A 25,216-nucleotide genomic window follows, 5' to 3' on the forward strand; every position below is an offset into this window, starting at 1 on the left:
TGACAGTACAGAAATGAGGTGTTCTGTGGAGTTGTCACAAGACTTTTACAAATCAGTTTAGATAAGGATTCTGGCTTCAACTTTTGGTAGCACAAACAAGTGTCACCTTGGTGTTTGCTGCTATATACAACTAGTTCCCTTCCAAGCAAGATCTTGCTTAATTTGTCCTCAACCTGGTAGAAACAGATGGTGCCCGAGGGGAACAGCAACTGGTAGTCAACATTCAGTCCTCTGCTGTGCACAGAACAGGCAGGGAGGAGGAGGCCTGCAGCAGACTGTGGATATGGGTACCAAGCCAGAACAATGGGCAGGGGGCAGACAGACACCAAGAAGACCTGCACTCCAGGCCCCTCCTGCCACACATTAGCCCTGGGTTCTGGAACAGATCACTTCCCCCTGGGTTTCAGTTTCCTTACAGCAAAAAGGAGATAAGACCTCCTCCCTCATGGGTGGCCACTGTGGTGAAATAATAAATACCCCAAGTCAATGCTGGCTAACATTCAGCAGTTGAGGGGTTAAATTGGAAGCCGGCAATTCCCCTCCTTCCCTCTCTGCAGTCATGGCTCCCACCCTGCAGCTTTAGCTGGCTATCACATAGCCTTTCCAGTGCTCTCCTTGTGAGACTCTAAAGCCACTTCCTATGCCCAGGGAGTAAGTACCATGCAACAATCTAGTTGCCTTGTCACATTCAGCATCAGCCCAGGGACCAGCTCACCCTTTCAAAAACACACACAGCCCCTTGGGCCAGGAGTTGCCCCCTGTGCTCTTTCCATGACAAATTCCAACCCGGGCAAGGGACCCTTAGAGGGTTTTGATGGATATTATTCATTCCCAGTATCAGGGACCATCCCATGTCATTGGTGTGGACAACTGGGAGAACAATGGGTCTTTCCTACTGAGAAAGGCAATACTCCAAGATGCAAGATGTAAAATTAGTGTCTCAATGGATCTAGCCTGCATTCCATCAACTAGAACTTACCACCCACTGGTCCTTCCACACACCTAGCACCTACAGTGCAACGACTGATACTACTGGACTGGACTGTGGGAAAGGCCACCTCCAGAAGGGTTGCCTCTTCACACCTCTGAACTGCGGCATTCTATTCTTTTCTTATGTCATTTGCCACCACCTGCAGAATGTCCTCATTACCTGTGCATTTATTCTACTTTCCCTACCTGACTGTAAATCCCTTGAGGGCAGGGATGGAGTTTATATCTCTTTGTATCCACAATATGCTTTGGGTAGAACAGGTGCACAGTACTTTTCAGCTGCTGAGTGTTGCTCCTAAGAAACGCATCGGCCTTACCCAATCAATACCTTCTGGATAAACATGAAATAGAAGTCATTCAAATCATGACTAAGAACATTCTGTTGCAATACTGTTCTCCGAAAATTAGTAATCCCTTTGTTAGGTACACATAATGGAACTTCTCTTAATCAGAAAACCTATTTTCTCATCTTGTCAGACAATAAAGGGATAGCAGCCGGGCGTGGTGGCTCATGCCTGTAATCCCAGCACTTTGGGAGGCCAAGGCAGGCAGATCACGAGGTCAGGAGATCGAGACTATCCTGGCTAACACGGTGAAACCCCGTCTCTACCAAAAATACAAAAAAAATCAGCCGGGAGTGGTGGCGGGCGCCTGTAGTCCCAGCTACTCAGGAGGCTGAGGCAGAAGAATGGCGTGAACCCGGGAGGCGGAGCTTGCAGTGAGCCGAGATCGCGCCACTGCACTCCAGCCTGGGCGACAGAGCGAGACTCCATCTCAAAATAAATAAATAAATAAATAAATAAATAAATAAATAAATAAATAAAGGGATAGCATGCCCAATTGTGTGTTATATCTAAAATTTGGTATATAGTACCATACCCAAAAAGTTCAGCAGGTGACTATCTTCCTCTGAGCTTTGGCTCATCTAAGCACAAAAAGAGCATTTTTTTGGTCAACACTGTAGCTTCTGTGACCTGTCTGACTGTCCCTTGCATGAAAGGACTAATACATCCTACAGTTTATCTGCCCTTTACAGACACTGAAATCATGCCATGCTCATTATTAGACAGAAGGGCCCTGAGGTCTTCCTCCTTCTTGGTATCCATAAAAGACACCCATACCTGGTGAACTAAGGTCCTTATCTTGCCTCAGGCAAATTCAATGCCAAGACTCAACAGATGAATGACAGTTTCCCTTGTCATCTGCAGGAGAAAACAAAAACAACTCTCCCAACCTGATCTGTCCGGAATGCTCTTTCCCCAACTCATATGTCTGGTAAACTCTCCTACTCATCCTTCAAGAGTCAGATCAGATATCAGCTTCTCAGGAAAGCCTCCCCTAGCCTGATTCAGGTACGTGCCCCCACGCTGTGCTCTCCCAGTCCCTGGGCGTTCCTCTGTTGTCGTCTCAGCACACTGGCTTGTAATTACTTCCATGCCGCCCAACTCTGGAGGACAGTCTCTCAAAGTGTGACCAGAAACAACCTGGGTCAGAAACACCTGGGGAACTTCACAGAAATGCATATTTCAGGGCCCTGGCCCAGACATAAAGAATCTACATTTTTTTTTGGCCAGGCTTGGTGGCTTACGTCTATTATCCCAGCATTTTGGGAGGCTGAGGCAAGCGGACCACTTGAGGTCAGGAGTTTGAGACCAACCTGGCCAGGCATGGTGAAACCCCATCTCTACTAAAAATACCAAAAAAATTAGCCAGGCGTGGTGGCACATGCCTGTAGTCCCAGCTACCTGGGAGGCTGAGGCAGGAGAATGGCTTGAATCGGGGAGGTGGAGGTTGCAGTGAACCGAGATCGTGCCACTGCACTCCAGCCTGGGAGACAAGAACGAGACTCAACAAGAATGATTTTTTTTTTTTTTTTTTGAGACGGATTCTCGCTCTTGCCACCCAGGCTGGAGTGCAATGGCGGGGCCTCTCAGCTCACTGCAACCTCCGCCTTCCAGGTTTAAGCGATTCTCCTGCCTCAGCCTCCTGAATAGCTGGGATTAAGGGGTAAGCAGCATCTTATCTCCTACCTAGGCAGGCTAGAAAGAAACATGCCCCAAGGAGAACAATGCATTAATCATACTCTATTCTCAGACATCAAGCCGCACAGTCTAGGTAGTGAGAAAAACCCAGGATTTGGGAAAGACTCAAGTTAAAAAACAGCAACAAAAATCTTCAATTACCCTTTCTCTAGACAACTGAGCAATGCTGGGCAAATGGCTTAACTTCTCTAAGCCTCAGCATGCACCTCTGTACAAACAGAATAATCCTACCACATAAGACACAGGATTACGGGGAAAAAATAATCATATGGATTAAGGGGAAAAAATAAATCAAAGTACATACATATGTATGATAAAGATTAATTTTCTGTGTGTGTGTGTGCGTGCATTATGTGTCATTTTTTCTTAGAATTATCACCAAGTGATCTTTAGAAGGCTGGTTTCTACATGGCTCCAATAAAGAACATAGTTACACTGTCTGACACAAAATACTAGAAATATACAATATATGTAACTACTCCAAGATTGCACAGGCAAGGTTTGAGTCACAGAAGCCCAGGGCAGGAAAGGCCTTCAGAGGTCTTCTAAATTCTGCCTGCCACCAGGCAACTGTTCAGACACAAGAGCTAAAGGTTCACCTGCTGTTGATCCTCTCAGATGCTCCCCACAACCACCATCCCAACCCTTCACTCTCTTTGAAGAGTTTAATCAAATGCTACCCACTGCTTCATTCTCTCACTACATGTCCAAGTAACTGGACACAAGCCCTCGCCCTCTTGCCACCTCAGTATATAAGATTAACAGGATCTTGGTAGAGTAAGAGGTGGCCTCCCAGCTGTACGTCACTGCACAATGGCAGTCACTGACTACAGATGCAAGAGCTCACTCCCCTCGCTATGGGCTCCCGCCCAGCACAACTGACTCCTGTCAAGGTATCAGTCCCTTTGCTTCTCATTTCCTGCACCCCTGCAGTGGTGCATCCTTTGGGAATTAGTAGATCAAAATAAGAGTTATGTCTACTCTCTACCAGCCAAGGTGCAAACATTTCACATACATTCTTTCGTGGAATCCCCGTGCAACCTCACAGATGAGGTTCAGAGCAGTTAAGGGCCTGCCCAAGACCCCAGGGAAGCTGGGATATGAATGCAGGTCTTTCCAGCTCCCAGCCCACTCTTTCTACCCTGTTAGGCAGTTTTCGCCCTCTCAGCCTGCTGACACAGCATGAGACGTTTCGTCCAGCTTCATCCTATTTCCAACACTGCTCGAAATCCTCTCCAGGGCTCACTCTGCCCATAGGTTAAAAGGACAGCCTTTCTGGCCAGGCACAGTGGCTCATGCCTGTAATCCTAGCACTTCAGGAGGCCTAGGCGGCCGGATCACCTGAGGTCAGGAGTTCGAGACCAGTCAGGCCAACATGGCGAAACCCTGTCTCTACTAAAAATACAAAACTTAGCTGGGCATAGTGGCACATGCCTGTAATCCCAGCCACTCAGGAGGCTGAGGCAGGAGAATCGCTTGAACCCAGGAGACAGAAGTTACAGTGAGCTAATGCCACTACACTCCAGCCTGGGCAACAGAGTGAACAGGGTGAGACTCCACCTCAAAAAAAAAAAAAAAAAAAAAAAGGACAGCCTTTCTCGTGGGGCCAGAAGGGATGTTCAGAGTGGTCACCACTCTGCCCATCAGCTGTGTTAATGCAACACTCTGAAGATAACAAGAGCTGTAATGGAAGGTTTGGGGCTTTTCAGAGGAGCTTCCTTTGAACAGAACTGTAGGCAACTCAAAGGAGAGTTGCCCATCTAGCACTTTTCTCAGAGTGAGGGCAACCAGTGGACCCTAGCAGCTCCCCTCTAGGGCTTCTGCTGTGAGCTCATCTGTGGCTTTTCCTCACCCAGGAACGGGCAGCAGAGGGTGTGTGCTCCCTCCCCACCCCTTACAGCCAGCAGCTGCTGGTTACAGTTACACATTCCGATACAGACATGCCTCTCAGACGAAGAGGGGGTGGGGGTGTCCGACTCTCAGAAGCCCTGGAACAAATAGTTGGCAACAGCTGTGTTCTCAGCAGACAGCAGTTGGTGGCTTGCTACTGTTCTCTCATTCCACACTGCTTTACCGGCTGGAATGAATGCAGTGTCCCCACTTCAAAGGGCGGCTCACCAAGCAATCAAGTCTCTGCCACAGGGGTTTGTTTGAAAAATCGGTCGGTAAGGCCAAAATGGGGTCAATTCCACACCCCTTCCCCTGAGGTGTCCTGGACGTCCCTCAGCCGCACAGCCCCAGGCACATGCTTGAAAGGAAGAAAGCCTTTCCTTTAGAAGAAGAACGGAGCCCTCGACCCACCCCCAGCGCAGAGTCCCTTCAGAACCAGAGGACTGTGAGGAAATCTCCACTAACTAGCCAAATCAAAATGGAGAAGGAATAAAAGGGGTTTGCAGCAAGAATCACACTCTGCCTCTCCCCTTCCCCAGCCCCACTCTTCAGCTGTTTCTCCGTGAAGTTTCCAAAGCAGTTTTACAGTGTCTGATGGAAAATCAGAACTGGACAGCCCTAGAGAAACCTCGGGGACGTAGAGGGTTAAGAATACGGTGGCTCTGAAAGTAAGGAGCAGCTAGCAAACAAGAAGGGAGACTGGAAAGTTCTGTGTGGGAGCTGGCCTGGTCTAACGGAGAGGTATTTGCTAAAATATTCCCTCCACCCAAAGCAGTAGTACAATAAACAAGCTCCCACCCCTTCTTCCCTTCCAAACCCGATCCATGCGGAACCAATTACCTGTCTAAGACCCAAAAGGAAAGGCATCCTGCAAGAGCATCGTCCACACTAACGTTGGAACAAAGGGCTCTTAAAAGTTAAGGTCTTGGAATGAGCATTGCCCCTGATGGGCCTGTGTGCGCGGTGGTCCTGGTTCACCAGCCTTCCTTAGCAAAGCAAAGTAAACAGAGTCCTGGGACCGAGCAGGCACACTGTCTCCTGCTCTCCTCGCTACTCCCCCCGCCTGGTTCTGGCCCACCCCCACCTTCTCGTGACATATCTCAGACGCAGCAAAGCCGAAGCTGTCTGCCAAGTGGGAAATGACATCAGTTCAGGCGCAGCAGAAAAAACTTCAGACAGCTGCGCTGGAATACTGAGGAGGATGTGCTGCAGACCCGCAATGCCCAGCCCTGGACCCACCTAGAGCCAGAGCCCACTGTGGGAGGATGGTGGGGGTTGCAGATGGGAGCAGGCTGCTGCATCCCCTTGGCTCTAAGTAGGCTCGGGGGTACATAAATCAAGTCTCTAAAATTGAAAAGAGGAACACTGCTCTGAATAAGGACTGACTTTGTAGCTCCTAAAGTATTGTTTCTCCTCCCTGGGAAAGAAAATCCAGTCCAGTGTCTGTCAGTTTCACAGAAACTTTTCCACCCCCACCCCTGCCAGAGTCCGTCTCAATACATAATAGGATAGGAAGCCTGGCTGTCCCAACTTTCTCTAGGGAATGAGGCAATTCACAGTGGGGGCTTGGAGAAGCACCTTTTCCCCAGCTAAGGTAGGACACGCTACCTTGGACGCTGCCCTTTCAAGTCCTCGCTTCCACCGGAGAGTTTATATTTCATAAACAAACTACACAAGTACAGGTGCCAACATCTTTCCTCACTTGTCTTATAAAAGGTACAACAAGTCCCACCGCAGCCTCCAAGTTGCCAGAAAGGCAGATCATCTATATTTAAACCAACTCTTGGTTCGGAAAAGTTCACCGCCTTAGGTTTGTCATGTTTTCTTCACTAAGTTCAGTTCAGGGAGAAAAGAGTTCTCTAACGCAAGCTTTGCACAAGCAAGGGCCCTGGGGATGGTGTCCTGCTCTGACTTTCCCTAGTCGGTGGTGTAAGCCAAATCCCTTTTGGCTACCCTCCCTGAAACAGCAGGTCACAGCAGTTCTCCCTGGGCCTGAATCCTCTACCAAACACAACACTCGCACAGTACAAAAGGTCCATGTTTGGGTTTGGATTTCCAGAAATGACTCAAGGAGAACAATCTTCAGAGGAGCTTTATAAATCCAAAGTTACTTTTTTTTTTTTTTTTTTTGAGATAGGGTCTTCACTCTGTTACGCAGGCTGGAGTACAGTGGCGTGATGATCTTGGCTCACTGCAACCTCTGCCTTCCGGGCTCAAGCGATCCTCCCTAGCTGGTACTACAGGCACGTGCCACCATGTGCAGCTCATTTTTTTTTGTGTAGAGATGGGGTTTCACCATGTTGCCCAGGCTGGTCTTGAACTCCTGGACTCAAGTGATCTGCCCACTTCAGCCTCCTAAAGTGCTGGGATTAAAAAAAATTACTTTTCACTAACTTCCTCGGCTACAAATTAATTACACTGTCCAGGACTCAAAGCAAGTATATTTCATCTTTTCTTTCATTTTCTGCAACAATTTTCTTTCATGATACTTATCCAAGGCCTCCATGGTAGTGGCACTGTGCTGGGCATCATCCATGAAAGTCAGAAATGATTCTTGCAAATTACTATCTATAACCCCCAACCTAGGACAATAAATTAGCAGCACATGACACGTACAGCACAGTGAGGTGCCAAAAGTACTGTTTGATCATTAGAATCCAGTCAGACACACAACGTGTTTACTGCAGGTCCCCACTGACGGTCAAGGTCACATTGACTTTCCTGACAAGAAAATGAATGTGCCAAACTGGCTGAGCCATTTCCTCGAGACTCACGAAAAGAATGGATCACAGCCTCACTGCTAGAGGAAAAGGTGGCTGATGTGTAAAAGAAGTGGCTCCTGCTGCTGCCGGGGTTTAGGGACTGGGAAGCCATTCTTTAGCACATACATATTCTCAAGATACGGTCAGTCTATCCCAGGCCTTTTTGCCACTCTCACAACCAGGTCAAATTGCCAGACAGACGAGGCTGGACATCAAGGCACAGCCGCCCAGGGAAGAGCAATGAGGCCGCTTTCAACCCCTTCCTTTCACTTCCTCGGTTCCCTGGCAACCACTGAGAACCACAAAACATACACAGCATTAACTTTGGCAATCAAACTGATGGAAAGAGCATCCTCATCACCTCATGGGCAATGTAATTTGCACTGATCTAACAAGACAGACTGGCACCTGCAATTCTCCAGAAAGAGTGCCATGGCATAAGTGTACCATTCATTCACTCACTCCATGCTCACTGAATACCTACAGTGTGCCAGGCATTGTTTCAGGCACTGGGGATGCCACTATGACCAAAACACACAAGAAACCTTGCTCTAATGGGCTATAAAGTGTTCCATATTTTTCTTCCTTCCATTTTTGTTTGTTTGTTTTAAGAGGTAAGGTTTTGTTCTGTCACCCTAGGCTCAAGTGATCATCCTGCCTCACCCTCTCGAAAAGCTGGGACTATAGGCACACGCCACCACACTCAGCTAACATATTTTTATTTTTATTTTTTGTAGAGACAGGGTCTCACTATGTTGTCCAGGCTTGAACTCTTGTCCTCAAGTGATCCTCCTGCCTTAGCCTTTCAAAGTGTTGAGATTACAGGCATGAGCCACTAAGCTTGGCCCCATAATTCTAAATAATATTCATCAGTGATGATCTCAGAAGAAGTGGAATTGCGACAAAATTACTAGAAATCCAAAAAAAAAAACCTCGTAAAAATACAACCTAAATGATCAAAATTGCATTATAGACTTCCTGATTTCCTAATGAATCATCCTTTTATGATGCTACCCAAGACAGTGTTTCTAATCAGCATTTGTCTATTTTTATCTTCTCACAGATTATAAATTCCTGTGTGCAAGGCAGCATTTAACCCAAGGCATTACACCTAGTACAATATATTCTAAAAAAGTGACTGCTGACAACAGCTTCTTTCTTACTAATCAACTTCTTGCCTACAGCCCCTCACTAACATTCACTAAGCACTGAGATCTGAGGGGTGAGGAGAAAAAGAGGTTGAGTTGGCAAATTCAGGCATTCCCAGGAAAGTGAGTTCACTTTCTGCCATGTTATACAAATATTACTACAACCTAGTGACAAAGTAGTCAGCTTTGCCATTTGAAAAGCAAGATGATCATTAACAATTTCAGTTAGCCTGAAAAAATGGGTTCTTCTATGTACGTGATCCAGTCTCATACATGATGAGCCAAAGGTAGGGTAAATCCTTCTTCGAATGACTTTAGTCATCCGCCTGCCAATGCAGAATTAAATTCAATGTTGAATTCACCAACTTAAAAAAAAAAAAAAAAGGAAGTCATACTAAATTAGAATTAAGCAGGATTATGTTGTCAAAACGTTGCAGGTTGGCTGGGCACTGTGGCTCACGCCTGTAATCCTAGTACTTTGGGAGGCTGAGGTGAGCAGATTGCTTGAGCCCAGGAGTTCAAAACCAGCTTGGGCAACATGGCAAAACCCCATCTCTACAAAAAATACAAAAATTAGCTGGGCATGGTGGCACATGCCTGTTGTCTCAGCTACTTGGGAGGCTGAGGTGGGAGGGGCATTTGAGCGCAGGAGGGAGAGGTTGCAGTGAGCCAAGATTGCACCACTGCACTTCAGCCTGAGCGACAGAATGAGACTCTGTCTCAAAAAAAAAAAAAAGGTGGGGGGCCGGGCACAGTGGCTCATGCTTGTAATCCCAGTACTTTGGGAGGCCGAGGCAGGCGGATCACGAGGTCTGGAGATCAAGACCAGCCTGACATGGGGAAACCCCATCTCTACTAAAAACAGTGACACACACCTGTAGTCCTAGTACTAGGGAGGCTGAGGCAGGAGAATCACTTGAACCCGGGAGATGGAGGCTGCAGTGAGCTGAGATCATGCCACTGCACTCCAGCCTGGGCGACAGGGCAAGACTGTCTCAAATTAAAAAAAAAAAAAAAAAAAAGGCCGGGCACGGTAGCTCACGCTTGTAATCCCAGCACTTTGGGAGGCCGAGGCGGGCGGATCATGAGGTCTGGATATCAAGACCATCCTGGTTAATACGGTGAAACCCCTTCTCTACTAAAAATACAAAAAATTAGCTGGGCGTGGTGGCAGGCACCTGTAGTCCCAGCTACTCAGGAGGCTGAGGACGAGGCTGAAGCAGGAGAATGGCATGAACCCAGGAGTCAGAGCTTGCAGTGAGTTGAGATTGTGCCACTGCACTGCAGCCTGGGTGACAGAGCGAGACTTCATCTCAAAAAAAAAAAAAAAAAAGTTGCAGGTTAACAACTACTTATGGCCCCAAGCAGCATCTGGGATATCCTTCTACTGAGGCAGTTTCCTCCTCCGCAGTTCAGAGAATCCCCAGAGATAGTACTGCTGAAAATATTACCCTTTGGATTCCGATTAACTTTTTTTTTTTTCCTTGAGACAGAGTCTCGTTCTGTCACCCAGGCTGGAGTGTGGTAGCACGATCTTGGCTCACTGCAACCTCTGCCTCCCAGGTTCAAGTGATCCCCCTGCCTCAGACTCCCAAGTAGCTGGGACTACAGGTGTATGTCACCACTCCCAGCTAATTTTCATCTTTTTAGTAGAGATGGGGTTTCACCATGTTGGCCAGGCTGGTCTCGAACTCCTGACCTCAAGTGATCCATCCACCTCAGCCTCCCAAAGTGCTAGGATTACAGGCATGAGCCACCATGCCTGGCCTCAGATTAACTTTTTAAATTTTTATTTAAATGTTTTTTTTGTTGATACATAGATGAGGGCTTCCTATGTTGCCCAGGCTGGTCTCAAACACTTGGCCCCCACTCCTTATGAGCCAGGACAACAGGACTGAGCCACTGAGCCTCCCTAAAATTTTATTTTAAATAGGAAGTCTGGCTCTGTTGCCCAAGCTGGTCTCGAATTCCTGGCCTCAAGCAATCCTCCCACCTCAGCATCCTCAAATGCTGACATCACAGGCATGAACCACTGTGCCCTACCGGATTAAATTAAGACATACTGCAACAACATATATGCTCACAGCTACCTGAATTCATTCTTTTACTGTAGTAAATTTGTTTAAGTATGTTTTGGCAACATTTCTGTAGGCAGTCTTTATATGTATAATCTTTAAATTCTGGGGTGGGGTAGGGGAGAGATAATCATTTGTTCAGCCCTGACCATGAGCCAGACTCCATGCTAAGAACTCTATCTAACCAACATCTCAAAGCCACAACAACCCTATGATGTGGCTATTACTATCCCTATTACTCAGCTGCAGAAATGGAGGCATATGGGGTTTATGTAACTTGCCCAAGGTCACACAGCTGGCTGTGAGACAGCAAGGATTTGAGTGAAGACTCTGGCTCCACAGGCTGTTTCCTTTATGATCACGCAGGCATCAGATATTAGAATATAAGAAGTTACAAACAAGGGAAAAAAAAAAAAAAACAGCAAAAATCAGAACTGAGGGTCAGGAGAATGTTAAGCAGACAGGCAGGTCCCTGGTCAGTGCTCTGGAACCCTGTTTATGAGACTGCCGTGCACACCGTATATGATGGTGGCATTCTGGAGTGTGAAGTCAGGGTCCTAGGGTCCCTCTGACCCACTTTGGAGAGCAAGGTTCTATGAGGTCAATGACTGGGAAAGCCCTAACATTCTCATCTGTTCCCAATGCACAACAGATCCACACACAAGGAATAGGCTGGAGACCTTCCCAGGTCATGGCTCTTGGGAACCTGGTAAGCTGCTCCCGCACCCATGTCATCTGGTCAACTGAGGGTGATGGCAACTACAGCTGAAGGTCTAGGGGTGTCTTATTTCACAATCAAGGGATCTGAAGAAAGAGAGTTTGTCAGAACAGGACAGTAACTACCAGGCTTCTAGGGTAGGAGATCATCTCCAGGCGTAAGGCCATTTTGTTTCCAGGAGCTTTGAGCAGAGGCTGCTGGGCAGACACAGAATGTCTAAGATAAGAGATCTTTCTTATCTTTCTCTGGTTTGGGCACGCACCCATTTAAATGCCTTAGAGTTCTGACTCAAGAAAGGAAGAAATAAATACTAACTTAAACCTCAAACCAACATGAGTGTCACAATAAAAGTTAAACTGAGACATCTTCTTGTCATGGGTGTGAGGCTGGGCATTAACAAAAGGATCCTGAAGTAATTATTTTGGGGAATGCAAGGGGATAAATCCCAAACCCAGAACTCTGCCAAGCAGAAACACTAAAGGTTGCTTAACTGCTAGAAACCAAGAACACTAGCTTTATCTATGTCCTGGGGCTGGACAAAGGCAGGCATGTAGCAGGCCTGCCCAGGCAAGAAAACACACACCTCTCCTGCTTCTGGGCAGGACAAGGCTCTGTTCTACAAGTCACAGAGCTTATCTCTTCCACAAGGTATCCACAAAAACCCATAAGTGCTTTCCTACTACTGAGTCTTTCAGGAAAGAGAGCTGGGTAAATGGTTCTTAACTGCAGTATGTAATCCTCTACTAAATATCAAATCACATATTTCAGAGAGGGAAGATTCCAACAGATGGTGACATCTCATATTTTACAGTGACGTTAGGTAATTCGTTCAAGGACACACACCTAATAGGCAGTGGAGCCAGAATCTCAACCAGGTCTGTATGACTCCAAAATGGCTTGGACGGCTGGGGGCGGTGGCTCACGCCTGTAATCCCAGCACTTTGGGAGGACGAGGCGGGCAGATCACAAGGTCAGGAGATCCAGACCATCCTGGTTAACACGGTGAAACGCGTGTCTCTACTAAAAAATACAAAAAATCAGCCAGGCATGGTGGCAGGTGCCTGTAGTCCCAGCTATTCGAGAGGCTGAGGCAGGAGAATGGCATGAACCCGGGAGGCGGAGCTTGCAGTGAACCGAGATCGCACCACTGCATTCCAGCGTGGGCGACAGAGCAACACCTCGTCTCAAAAAAAAAAAAAAAAAGGCTTGGACACACATGGAGATAGGATTTTGATATTAATTGTCACTTCCCCCCTACTTGTGACCTGATATTTACAGTTGCATCCAGTCCACCCAGGATGTGCTGTGGGGATAACAAAGATGTACTATTGGATGAATCAGTCTTGCCCTGGAGGATTTATTTAGTTAGCTACATAGAAACAAACATATGTCCTCTATGATAAACATGGTGAGGTGGGGGACAAACACAGCGACATAAGAGCTCAAAGAAGAGATGCTGGATGATCCTCTGAGCTTCCAGCAAAAAAAGAAAAAAGAAAACAAAGAAGGGATGCTGTTGAGGGACAGAATGGCCAAAGAAGGTTTTTGTTTTCAAAGAAAATTTTATCAAGAGCTGGACACAGTAGTTCCCCAACACTTCAGGAGGCTGATGTGGGACGATCACTTGAGGCCAAGAGTTCAAGACCAGCCTGAACAATATAGTGAGACCCCGTTTCTACAAAAAGTTAAGAAATTAGCCAGGCATGGTGGCGCATGCCTTGTAGGTTCAGCTACTCAGTAGGCTGAGGCAGGAGGATCACTTGAGCCCAAGAGGTTGAGGCTGTAGTGAGCTGTGATTGTACCACTGCACCCTAGCCTAGGAAACAGAGTGAGACCTTATCTCTTAAAAAACAAACCAATGCCAGGCACGATGGCTCAAGCACTTTGGGAGGCCAAGGTGGGTGGAACATCTGAGGTCAGGAGTTCAAGACCAGCTGGCAAACATGGCAAAACCAGTCTCTACTAAAAATACAAAAATTAGACGGGCATGGTGGCGCATGCCTATAATCTCAGGTACTTGGGAGGCTGAGGCAGGAGAATGAATCACTTGAACCCAGGAGGCAGAGGTTGCAGTAAGCCAAGATCATGCCAATACATGTCAGCCTGGACAACAGGCAAGAATTTGTCTTAAAAAACAAAAACAAAAACAAACTACAACACCCCAAAGAGACGGATACTAAAATAATAGGTAGGGTTTTGGTGAATAAAATGAGCGCGCTATGCAGAGCAGATCATGAATAAAAGCATGGAAACAAGGACGCATGGGGCATATGTCCAAAGGCAGAAAAAGATGACGCAAAGATTAGTTGGAGGTAGAATGTCAAGGCCCTACATAAGTACACATGTAATGAGTACCTTTGACCAGCACATTTTTTCTTTCTGATGATTAGAGTAGCAGCATGAATATCAAATATAGGAATTTCTATTTTAGTGGAGTATTTTAGACCCTTGTTTTGCTTGTTTTATATTTACTACTAAAATATGGTAAATCTGGGATTTGATTTCGTTTTATTGCAAAGGTTGGAGGAGGTAGAAGAAAGACACAGATGAGAACTTTAGGGCTTTCTCAGTCATTGACCTCAACCTCACAGAATCCTGTTCTCTAAAGTGGGCCAGAAAGAGTCCTAGGTTCCTGACTCCACCCCATGTCATTGGAGCAGCCTCAGTCTTTTATTTATTTTTTTGAGAGACAGGGTCTCATTATGTTGCCCAGGCTGGTGTGCAGTGGCTGTTTACAGGGGCCATTATAATATACTGCAGCCTCAAAATCCTGGGCTCAAGTGAACCTGCCACCTCAGTCTCCTGAGTAACTGGGACCACAGGCTCATGCTACTGCACCCAGCTTTAAATGGAGAGAAATAAAAGTAGCAGAAGCTGAAACTGGTGTGCAACAGCTTCCTAAGGTTTCTGCCTCTTGCCTCCCTGCCCCCCAAACAAGAAAATCATTTTGTTGTTGACAATCACTGCAGAAATATTTATTACTTTCGTAGGCTGCACAACCATTCGCTGCTATTTCCAGAATGTGCTGGGGTCTCTGAAACTCACCACTGTCAGTGGGCCATCACCAATAGTTAATGGGCTCTCACTGGATCTGCAACTTGAGCTTCATCAAGTACAAAGCAGCCTTGTTTGTTTTCATACCAAAATGCTAGGTTCCTGTTTTTCCTACCCTGGAAACAGTTTAACCCCAGCCATACCGGCAAGTAGCCAAGAATTACATGAAAATCAGCAGGCTACAGTTCATAGCTGTCTCCAGATACATTTCATGCCTCCTCACAAATTGCTCTCCAAACCGAAGATTAGAATAAGAACAAAAGGAGGGACGTAGATCACACCAACTACATGAAACACACTCAGATGTAATTTGTTTTTTGCTTTTTTTTTTTTTGAGACAGAGTCTCGCTCTGCTGCTCAAGCTGAAATGCAGAGGCGCAATCTCGGCTCACTGCAACCTCTGCCTCCTGGGTTCAAGTAATTCTCCTGCCTCAGCCTCCCAAGTAGCTGGGACTACAGGCTTATGCCACCATGCCCAGCTAATTTTTGTATTTTCAATAGAGACATGGTTTTACCACGTTGGCCAGGCTTGCTCTTTGTTTTTGAGACAGGATCTCGCTCTGTCACCCAAGCTGGAGTGCAGTGGTGCGATCATGGCTCACTGTAGCCTCAGACCTCGCAGACACAAGCAATCCTCCCACCTCAGCCTCCCAAGTAGCTGAGACTACAGGCATTTACCACAATGCCTGACTAGTTTTTTTTTGTTTTGTTTTTTGTTTTTGTTTTTTTTTGAGACAGGGTTTTGCTCTTGTTGCCCAGGCTGGAATGCAATGGCGCGATCTCGGCTCACCGCAACCTCTGCCTCCTGGGTTCAAGCGATTCTCCTACCTCAGCTTCCCGAGTAGCTGAGATTACAGGCATGCGCTACCATGCCCAGCTAATTTTTGTATTTTTAGTAGCGATGGGGTTTTTCCATGTTGGCCAGGCTGGTCTCAAACTCCCGACCTCAGGTGATCTGCCTGCCTCAGCCTCCCAAAGTGCTGGGATTACAGGTGTAATCCCACACCTGGCCCTGGCTAATTTTTAAAAATTTTTATAGAGGCAGGGTCTTCCTACGTTGCCAAAGCTGGTCTCGAACTCCTAGGTTCAAGTGATCCTCCCACCTCGGCCAGATGTAATTTGGAAAGAGAATCCATTAGGAAAATTAGGCTTCCAGGTCTCCACCAATCTGATTTCATCTTTCACTGTTATTTAAACTTTGGGTGAGATAGAGACATGGTCTACATTAAGTGGGAATGTGGGTACAATGATGGCTGACCCAAGAAAAAGGCTAACAGCAAGGTCATTTTATGACAGGCAGCTCAACTCTCTGAGTCCTTAGAAGCAGTTCTGGGTGCTCTAGGCATTCTCACTGTCCAGAAAGAAATCATCTTGGTTGTGCTTTTACAGGAAAATCCACTCACTTCTTATATGCGACTCATAAACTCAACAAAGCCATTTCACACTTTATGTTTTAGTTATTTCTTCTCGGCCTTACCTTCTCCTCTAAAGTAAGCAACTTAGGGGTAAGATGTGAAACATTCACTTCCATATCCCTCATGGTACCAAGCACAATGCCTTACACAAAGCAGGCCCTCAAGAAAAGATTGTTACACGAATGAAGAGATAAAGACGTGACTAAAGAGAGGATCCTGGCTGGGTGTGGTGGCACATGCCTGTAATGCCAGCACTTTGGGAGGCCAAGGAGGGTGGATCACTTGAGTCCAGGAGTTCGAGACCAGTCTGGCAACATGGCAAAACTCCATCTCCACAAAAAAAAATACAAAAATTAGCTGGGTGTGGTGCTATATGACTGCAGTGCCGGTTGCTGGGGAGGGTGAGGTAGGAGGATCAATTGAGTGTCCAGGGAGGTTGAGGCTGCAGTGAGCTGTGGTCACACCACTGCACTCCAGCCTGAGTGACAGAGCAAGATCCTGTCTGGAAAAAAAAAGGATCATAAAAATGAAGTTAAAATATAGCTGAATCCCTAAACATTAGTACTGGTAACACCTGCCTGGTCATAGAAACCTGACAAACAGCTAAGAGGTCAGGAGAGCACCTGCATGTTCTCCAAGCTCATGAAGTTTGATGCAGCAAAGCCTCCGTGTGTCTCATTATCTGTACGTCTCTCATTTCTAAGCTGAGGAATCTAAAGCACTTCAATCATCTCAAAAGCAAAATTCCCTTTCTCAAAGCAGAGCTGGGCCATGGTCTAACTCCCTAGCAATCATTTTTGGATTTGGAGAAATAGAAGGAAGCTGCTCCTGGTTTTGTCTCTAGGTCACGAGATACCTCCATTAGCAACACCTGGAAGTTGTCTCTTTTGCATAAAGGATTGTGAAACTTAATAAGGTCTAGCTGGAAGCACAGCTCATGGCATTGTGCCTTCCCTTATTTCCTGGATCTTACATAAATCAAATATTATGTCCTCCCTCCTTAGGCTATTTGGTAACCAAATCTACTCCAGGTCTAAGATTTCATGGTTAAAAACACCAGAAGAAAACATTAGGACAATTTATCCCTCCAATAAGTTGTAGAGGGTGGGGAAGTTCCTGGAACAAATATGTCCACACCCCAAGTAAAATGATGACTAAAGGTGGTGAAACCAGAGAGGGCATCATACCAGATGCAAGGGACGCTGAGCCCTTTGTCATATAACGCCCACCCACAGCCAGGCCTGAAACCCTGCACTTCCAGGCCACAGAGAGTGAGGTGACACAGGATGACAGCAGTAAGTAAACCTACTTCAAAAACACCTTCATCCAGAGTCTAAATCATGAGGAAAGCACTAGAACAAGGCAGAAGAAATGGTCAGACATGCCTAAAGCTTGGGGGAAAGTACCTCTGAGAAAGCATCCATGCCCCATCACAGCACAGCCATTGGCCCTCCCAGAAACACTAATGTTCTTCTCCTTTGAGAAACTCAAGAAACAAAGCTTTTCCAAGGCCTTGCACTGTGCTCAAAAGTACAGAAAAGGTGGAGCTCGCCAGTGAGAGGCACGATAAGTCATCCTCCTTCTTCTTGCAGATAACTCAGCAAACTTCAAGAAAATACAGAGAAAGCCAGGCGCGGTGGCTCACACCTGTAATCTTAGCATTTTGGGAGGCCGAGGCAGGCGGATCACCTGAGGTCAGGAGTTTGCACCTGGCCTCGCCAACATGGTGAAACCACGTCTTTACCAAAGATACAAAAATTAGCTGGGTGTGGTGGTGTGCACCTATAGTCCCAGCTACCTGGGAGGCTGAGGCACGAGAATTACTGGAACCCAGGAGGCGGAGGTTACAGTGAGTCAAGATTGTGCCACTACACTCCAGCCTGGATGACAGAGCGAGACTCTGTCTCAAAAAAAAAAAAAAAAAGGAAAATAAAATACAGAGAAATAATTCAATAAAATCAGAATTCAAGGTTGATAAACAACCTGCCCATCCATTTTAGCTGCTCCTTCTATCAGCTGGTATACAGCTGGTAACAGGATATTGCTATCCCTGCTTCCCAGATGTATATACTGGAGGTCTGAAAATGTAAAGTGACCTTGGATTAGACTAAGGGTTTTAACTGAAGGGACAGAGGTCTTCCCATGAGACTCCAGTGAAGGATGCCCAGGGGGAGACTTTCCTTTAAACTAAATTGTTCCAGGTCTCTGGCATTCCAGACCTGGCCATGTTAGCACCTAGTCTCATGACTCTGGGCTAATTACTTAACCTCTCTGAGCCTTCCTTACTTCTATCAGCATTGCACAGAGACCCCTCCCAGGCCAGCCATTTCTGTGATAAGAGGCCCATGCAATCAAAGTCTACCATCTCGTTTGTAGAGTCACAATGTATAAGCTTACGGTTAAGCCTCGGAAGAGTCACACAGGAGTCTGCTCAACCCCAAATCTCCTACATTTTGAGTAGCACAGACTCTCTAACTGAACATCTGTTCACAGTATCCTTATCTCTCCAGTGTCTTTCAGTCTCCAAATTCTTTTTTTTTTTTTTTTTGAGACAAAGTTTCACTCTGTCACCCAGGCTGGAGTGCAGTGGTGCGATCTCAGCTCACTGCAGCCTCTGCATCCTGGTCTCAAGTGATCCTCCCACCTCAGCTTCCCAAGTAGCTAGGACAACAGGCATGAGCCACACCACCCAGCTAATTTTTGTATTTTTGTAGAGACAGGGTTTGACCACCTTGCCCAGGCTGGTCTCAAACTCCTGGCCTCAAGTGATCCTTCCACCTTGGCCACCCAAAGTACTGGGATTACAAGCATGAGCCACTGCACCCAGCCTCAGTCTCTAAATTCTACGTTCCATTTCTCCCTCAGCAGCGTTGCTCACCTGCTCTGAAACCCCCAGTACTGTACTGTAAGGGTAGGCATAGTCAGCCAAACACAGGATAGGGACCCACAGCTTGCACTCCCGAAAAGCTGGAAGAAGAGAAGATACGCTGGCAGGGTCTCTTCATTTTTCCATGTTTCTCTGAACATTTATGCAATCTCAGATAAGAGGATTTTCCCCAAAATTCTCTCTTCACTAGAAATTGAGGGCAAAAGTCATAAGTTAATCTTTCACTTTATACACTAAGCAAAGGTTGGAAACAGATGTGTGTGTAAAAAAAAAAATGAAAGACCAAGTTTTGCAGGGTGGAAAAAAGGTTATCATTAAAACACCACTACTAGACCTGGTCAAGTAACACTGAGAATGCTGGGATTGAAAGAGTACTTTTGATTCTCATGGGATTGAGGGTACTGTTGGGAGTAACATTTTTTCAAGTAGAGGAACATACTGAGGGCTAATTAAGAAAACTGAAGAACTGTCATAATTAGCTGAATTTTGTAACAATATTTTTATTCTTAGATCTTTTTTAAATTCTCAAGTGCAAGATCCTATCCTACAACATTAAGGAATTATTGTCAAGTTTTCTAGGGATGCTATGGGATGACATTAATGTTGAGAAACATTGTTATCTTTTAGAGACTCATTTTTTATTTATTTTTACTTCTTCATTTTTTGAGACAGGGTCACCCTGGCTGGAGTGGTGTGATCTCTAAAAGATGGCCAGCTGTAGTGGCTCCTGTCTGTAATCCTAGCACTTTGGGAAGCTGAGGTGGGAAGAATGCTTGAGGCCATGAGTTCTCGACCAACATAAGCAACATAGGAAGACCCCGTCTCTATAAAAAAACATGTTTTAAAAATTAGCTAGATGTGGTGGCACACACTTGTAGTTCCAGCTACTGGAGAGGTTAAGGTAGGGGATTGCTTGAGCTCAGGAGGTCAAGGCTGCAGTGAGCTGTGATCACACCACTGCACTCCAGCCTGGGCAACAGCAAGACACTGTTCCTAAAAAATTAAACATTAAAGGTGGGTGCAGTGGCTCACACCTATAATTCCAGCACTTTGGGAAGCCGAGGTGGGTGGATCACCTGAGGTCAGGAATTCGAGACCAGCCTGGCCAACATGGTGAAACCCCATCTCTACTAAAAATACAAAAAATTAGGCTGAGGCGGGCAGATCACAAGATCAGGAGATCAAGACCATCCTGGCTAACACAGTGAAACCCTGTCTCTACTAAAAACACAAAAAATTGGCCGGGCGCGGTGGCTCAAGCCTGTAATCCCAGCACTTTGGGAGGCCGAGACGGGCGGATCACGAGGTCAGGAGATCGAGACCATCCTGGTTAACACGGTGAAACCCCGTCTCTACTAAAAAATACAAAAAACTAGCCGGGCGCGGTGGCGGCGCCTGTAGTCCCAACTACTCGGGAGGCTGAGGCAGGAGAATGGCGTGAACCCGGGAGGCGGAGCTTGCAGTGAGCTGAGATCCGGCCACTGCACTCCAGCCAGGGCGGCAGAGCGAGACACCGTCTCAAAAAAAAAAAAAAAAAAAAACACAAAAAATTAGCCAGGCATGGTGGTAGGTGCCTGTAACCCCAGCTACTCGGGAGGCTGAGGCAGGAGACTCACTTGAACCCAGGAGGTGGAGACTGCAATGAGCCAAGATTGTGCCATTGCACTCCAGCCTGGGTAACAAGAGTGAAACTCCATCTCAAAAAAAGAAAAAATTAAACATAAAAAAAGTTAAGGCTGGGCTTAGTGGCTCACGCCTGTAATCCCAGCACTTTGGGAGGCCGAGGCAGGCAGATCACCTGAGGTCACGAGTTCCAGACCAGCCTGGCCAACATAGGAAAACCCCATTTCTACTAAAAATTCAAAAATTAGCTCGGCATGGTGGTAGGTGCCTGTAATCCCAGCTATTTGAGAGGCTGAGGCAGGAGAATCACTGGAATCCAGGAGGTGGAGGCTGCAGTAGCCAAGATCACACCACTGCACTCCAACCTGGGCAACAGAGTGAGACTCCGTCTCAAAAAAAAAAAAAAAAAAAAAGAGGGCAAAACAGAACGGGAGAAAACATTTGCAATTTATATATTGGATAAAGGTTTCATATAGATGTCCTAACTGTGTGACTGTTCAGAAGCTGAACTGTAAGCATACGCATTAAGACTCCCCAAATGAGAGGGGAGACTTCTCTGACCACATAGGTCTCTTATCAAGGAATGGCTGGCCTCAGAGCAGTCTCTGGGCAATGCTGATAGAAATAAGGAAGGCTCAGCTGGGCGCGGTGGCTCATGCCTGTAATTCCAGCACTTTGGGAGACTGAGGCGGGTGATCACCTGAGGTCAGCAGTTCGAGACTAGCCTGACCAACATAGAGAAACCCCGTCTCTACTAAAAATACAAAAATCAGGTGGCACATGCTTGTAATCCCAGCTACTCGGGAGGCTGAGGCAGGAGAATCGCTTGAACCCGGGAGGCAGAGGTTGCGGTGAGCCGAGATCGTGCCATTGCACTCCAGCCTGCGCAACAAGAGCAAAACTCCATCTCAAAAAAAAAGAAAGAAAGAGAAAGAAAGAGACAGAGAGAAAAAGAGAGAGAAAGAGAGAGAGAGAGAGAGAAAGAGAGAAAGAAAGAAAGAAAAGAAAAGAAAAGAAAAGAAAAGAAAAGAAAAGAAAAGAAAAGCAAAGCAAAGCAAAGCAAAGCAAAGCAGAGCAAGCAGGCAGGCTCAGAGAGGTTAAGTGGCCCAGGGTCATAAGACTAGGCAGGAACATAGCCAAGTCTGGAAATGCCGGAGCCCTGACAGAGCCCAGTTTAAAAGAAAACCTCACCCTGGGCATCACTCACTGGGAAGACCTCTGGCCCCTGAGTCAGATAAGGGTAAATGAACAAAGGATTGAATTCTCCAAGGATGATACACAAATGGCCAATAAGAACAGGAAAAAAAAAATCGACATTACTAGTCATTAGGGAAATGCAAATCAAAATCACAATGAGAAACTACTTCACACCCACTAGCATGGCTATAATTAAAAAGACAGACAATAACAAGTGTTGGAGAAATTGGAACTCTCATACATTGCTGTTGGGGGTATAAAATGGTGCAGCTGCTTCAGAGAAGTCTGGCAGTCTCTCAAAAAGTTAAACACAGCATTACCAAATAACCCAGCAATTCTACTCCTAGGTATACACCCAAGATAATTAAAAACAAGTCCACATAAAAACCTGTACATCAAGCCAGGCAGAGTGGCATATGCCTGTAGTTGCAGCTACTCAGGAGGCTGAGGCAGGAGGATTCACTTGAGCCCAGGAGTTCAAGGCTGCAGTGAGCTATGATCTTGCCTGTGAATAGCTTACTCCCCAGTCTGGGCAATATAGTAAGACCCCCATCTCTAAAACCAAAAAAAAAACTTGTACACCGACGTTCACAGCAGCATTATTCATAATAGTCCCAAAGTGGAAACAGCTCAAATGTTCATCAACTGATGAATAAATAAAAGAGTCTATCTATAAAATGGAGTATTAATTTGTAGGCGAAAGAGTACCTAGGTGCCAAGGCAAGAGACTGAAGGCACAAACTGTTTCAGTATAATAAAGAAAATAGTTAGAATAAGAATAGTCATAATACAAATTAGATATAGAGATGATCATGGACAATTATCAATCATTATTATAAACATTATTAATCATTAGCTTTTAATGTTACTCTTTGTTGTATTACTAATACAACCTAGGAATAACCGGCGGGTATAGGGTCAGGTGCTGAAGGGACATTGTGAGAAGTGACCTAGAAGGCAAGAGGTGAGTCTTCTGTCACGCCCACATAAGGGCCTCTTGAGGGCTCCCTGGGCAAGCAGTAACGCCAGTGTCTGTGAAGGCACCCGTTACTTAGCAGACCACGAAAGGGAGTCTCCTTTCCTTGGAAGTCAGGGAACACTCTGCTCCACCAGCTTCTTGTGGAAGGCTGGATATTATCCACGCCTGCCCGCAGTCATCCGGAGGCCTAAACCCCTCCCTGTGGTGCTGTGCTTCAATGGTCACGCTCCTTGTCCACTTTCATGCTCCTCCCGTACTCCTGGTTCCTCTTTGAAGTTCGTAGTTGATAGCGGTAGAAGAAATAGTTAAAGTCTTAAAGTCTTTGATCTTTCTTATAAGTGCAGAGAAGAAAACGTTGACGTATGCTGCCTCCTCTCTCTGCTTCGGCTACCTAAAGGGGAAGGGTCCCCTATTTTGTAATCACGTGACTTGCTTCACCTTGTCAATCACTTAGAAGATTCACCCTCCTTACACTGCCCCTTGTCTTGTATGCAATGAATATCAGCGAGCCCAGCCAGGGCCACCACCGGTCTCCACATCTTGATGGTAGTGGTTCCCCAGGCCCAGTTGCTTTCTCTTTATCTCTTTCTCTTTTTTTATTTATTACAATCTCTCGTCTCCGCACATGGGGAGAGCACCCGCTAAACCCCATAGGGCTGGACCCTTCATTAATTGACCGTAAAAATGTATGAAGTATTGATACATGCTACAACATGGATGAACTTTGAAAACATGCTAAGTTTTAAGAAAACCAGTCATAAAAGACCACATGGTGTATGGTTCCATTCATATGAAATGTCCAGAATAGACAAATCCATAGAAACAGGAAGTACATTAGTGGTTGCCAGGGGCTGGAGGAAGGAAAATAAGGGGAATGAATGCTAATGGCTATAACGCTTCTTTTTGGAATGATGAAAATATTCTGAAATTAAGATAGTGGTGACTGTGGCACACCTTGTGGATATACTAAAAACCACTTAATCATACCCTTGAAAATGGTGAATGTTAAGGTCTGTGAATTAGATCTTAATAAAACTGTTATTAAAAAAAAAAGGGGGGGGCTGGGCGTGGTGGCTTACACCTGTAATCCCAGCACTTCGGGAAGCCAAGACGGGCAGATCACATGAGGTCAGGAGTTCGAGACCAGTCTGGCCAACATGGGGGAACCCCCGTCTCTACTAAAAATAAAAAATTAGCCAGGCGTGGTAGTAGGCACCTGTAGTCCCAGCTACTCGGGAGGCTGAGGCAGGGCAATCGCCTGAACCTGGGAGGCAGAGGTTGCAGTGAGCCGAGATCATGCCATTGTACTCCAGCCTGGGTGACAGAGTGAGATTGTCTCAAAAAAAAAAAGGTGGGGGCAGGTACAGTGGCTCATGCTATAATCCCAGCACTTTGGGAGGCCGAGGCAGGAGGATCACTGGAGGTCAGGAGTTCAAGACCAGCTTGGCCAACATGGTGAAACCCAGTCTGTACTAAAAATACAAATATTAGCTGGGCATAATGGTGCACACCTATCGTCCCAGCTACTCAGGAGGCTGAGGTGGGAGGATCGCTAGAACTCAGGAGGTCAGGCTGCCATGAACTATGATCGTGCCACTGCACCCCAGCCTGGGTGACACAGGGAAACTTTGTATCAAAGAAAAGAAAAAAAAAGACTCAGAAACTATCTTCCCCTCAGAACAGGAAATGCCAAATGGAGGTTGGGGACACGAGTCAAGGATCCCCCTCAATGCAGCACAGTACTGTGTACGACAGCAGACAGAGCTACATGTGGTCTAGCCCTGTGGTCAAGATGGGTGACGACTCCTATACTTGACAAATAGCGCCCATCTGCATTGGTGGTGAGCCCATCACTCTTCTCGCAGGAGAGCACAATGACGTGCAAACAAGAATAATAGTATCGCTGGGTGCGGTGACTTGTGCCTGTAATCCCAGCTACTTGGGATGCTGAGGTAAGAGCACTTGAGGCCAGGAATTCAAGACCAGCCTGGGCAACATAGCAAGACCCTGTCTCTACAAAAAATTTAAAAATTGGACTGGGCGTGGTGGCTCACGTCTTAATCCCAGCACTTTGGGAGGCTAAAGGGGATGGATCATTGAGGCCAGGAGTTTGAGACCAGCCTGACCAACATGGCAAAACCTTGTCTCTACTAAAAATACAAAAAAATTAGCGACGTATGGTGGCAAACGTTGGTAATCCCAGCTACTCATGGGGCTGAGGTCTGAGAATTGTTTGAACCCAGGAGGCAGAAACCGCACTGTGTTGAGACTGTGCCACTGCACTCCAGCCTGGGCAACAGAGCGAGACTCTGTCTCAAAGATACAGAGTCTCGCTCTGTTGCCCAGGCTGGTCTCCAACTCCTGGGCTCAAGTGATCTGCCCACCTCAGTCTCCCAAAGTGCTGGGATTACAGGCTTGAGCCACCACGCCCGGCCC

General features: G+C 46.4%; 1 protein-coding gene across 2 annotated transcripts in view; it reads right to left on the minus strand.

The window, feature by feature from the left end:
* WBP1L (WW domain binding protein 1 like) overlaps positions 1–25,216 on the minus strand; it is a 78,143-nt gene that overhangs the window by 39,021 nt on the left and 13,906 nt on the right. Inside the window, exon 1 of one of the 2 annotated variants that reach the window (XM_021943629.2) lies at positions 5,763–7,066. The exons of the other annotated variant lie outside the window; for it this stretch is intronic. Within the exon in view, the coding sequence (XP_021799321.1) occupies positions 5,763–5,789 (27 nt within the window). The 5' untranslated portion in view covers positions 5,790–7,066. Of the gene's footprint in view, positions 1–5,762; positions 7,067–25,216 lie in introns of those variants that run through there. 2 annotated transcript variants of the gene reach the window in all.

The sequence above is a fragment of the Papio anubis genome, chromosome 11 (genome assembly GCF_008728515.1).
Source record: "Papio anubis isolate 15944 chromosome 11, Panubis1.0, whole genome shotgun sequence".
In the NCBI taxonomy this organism is placed as follows: Eukaryota; Metazoa; Chordata; class Mammalia; order Primates; family Cercopithecidae; genus Papio; species Papio anubis.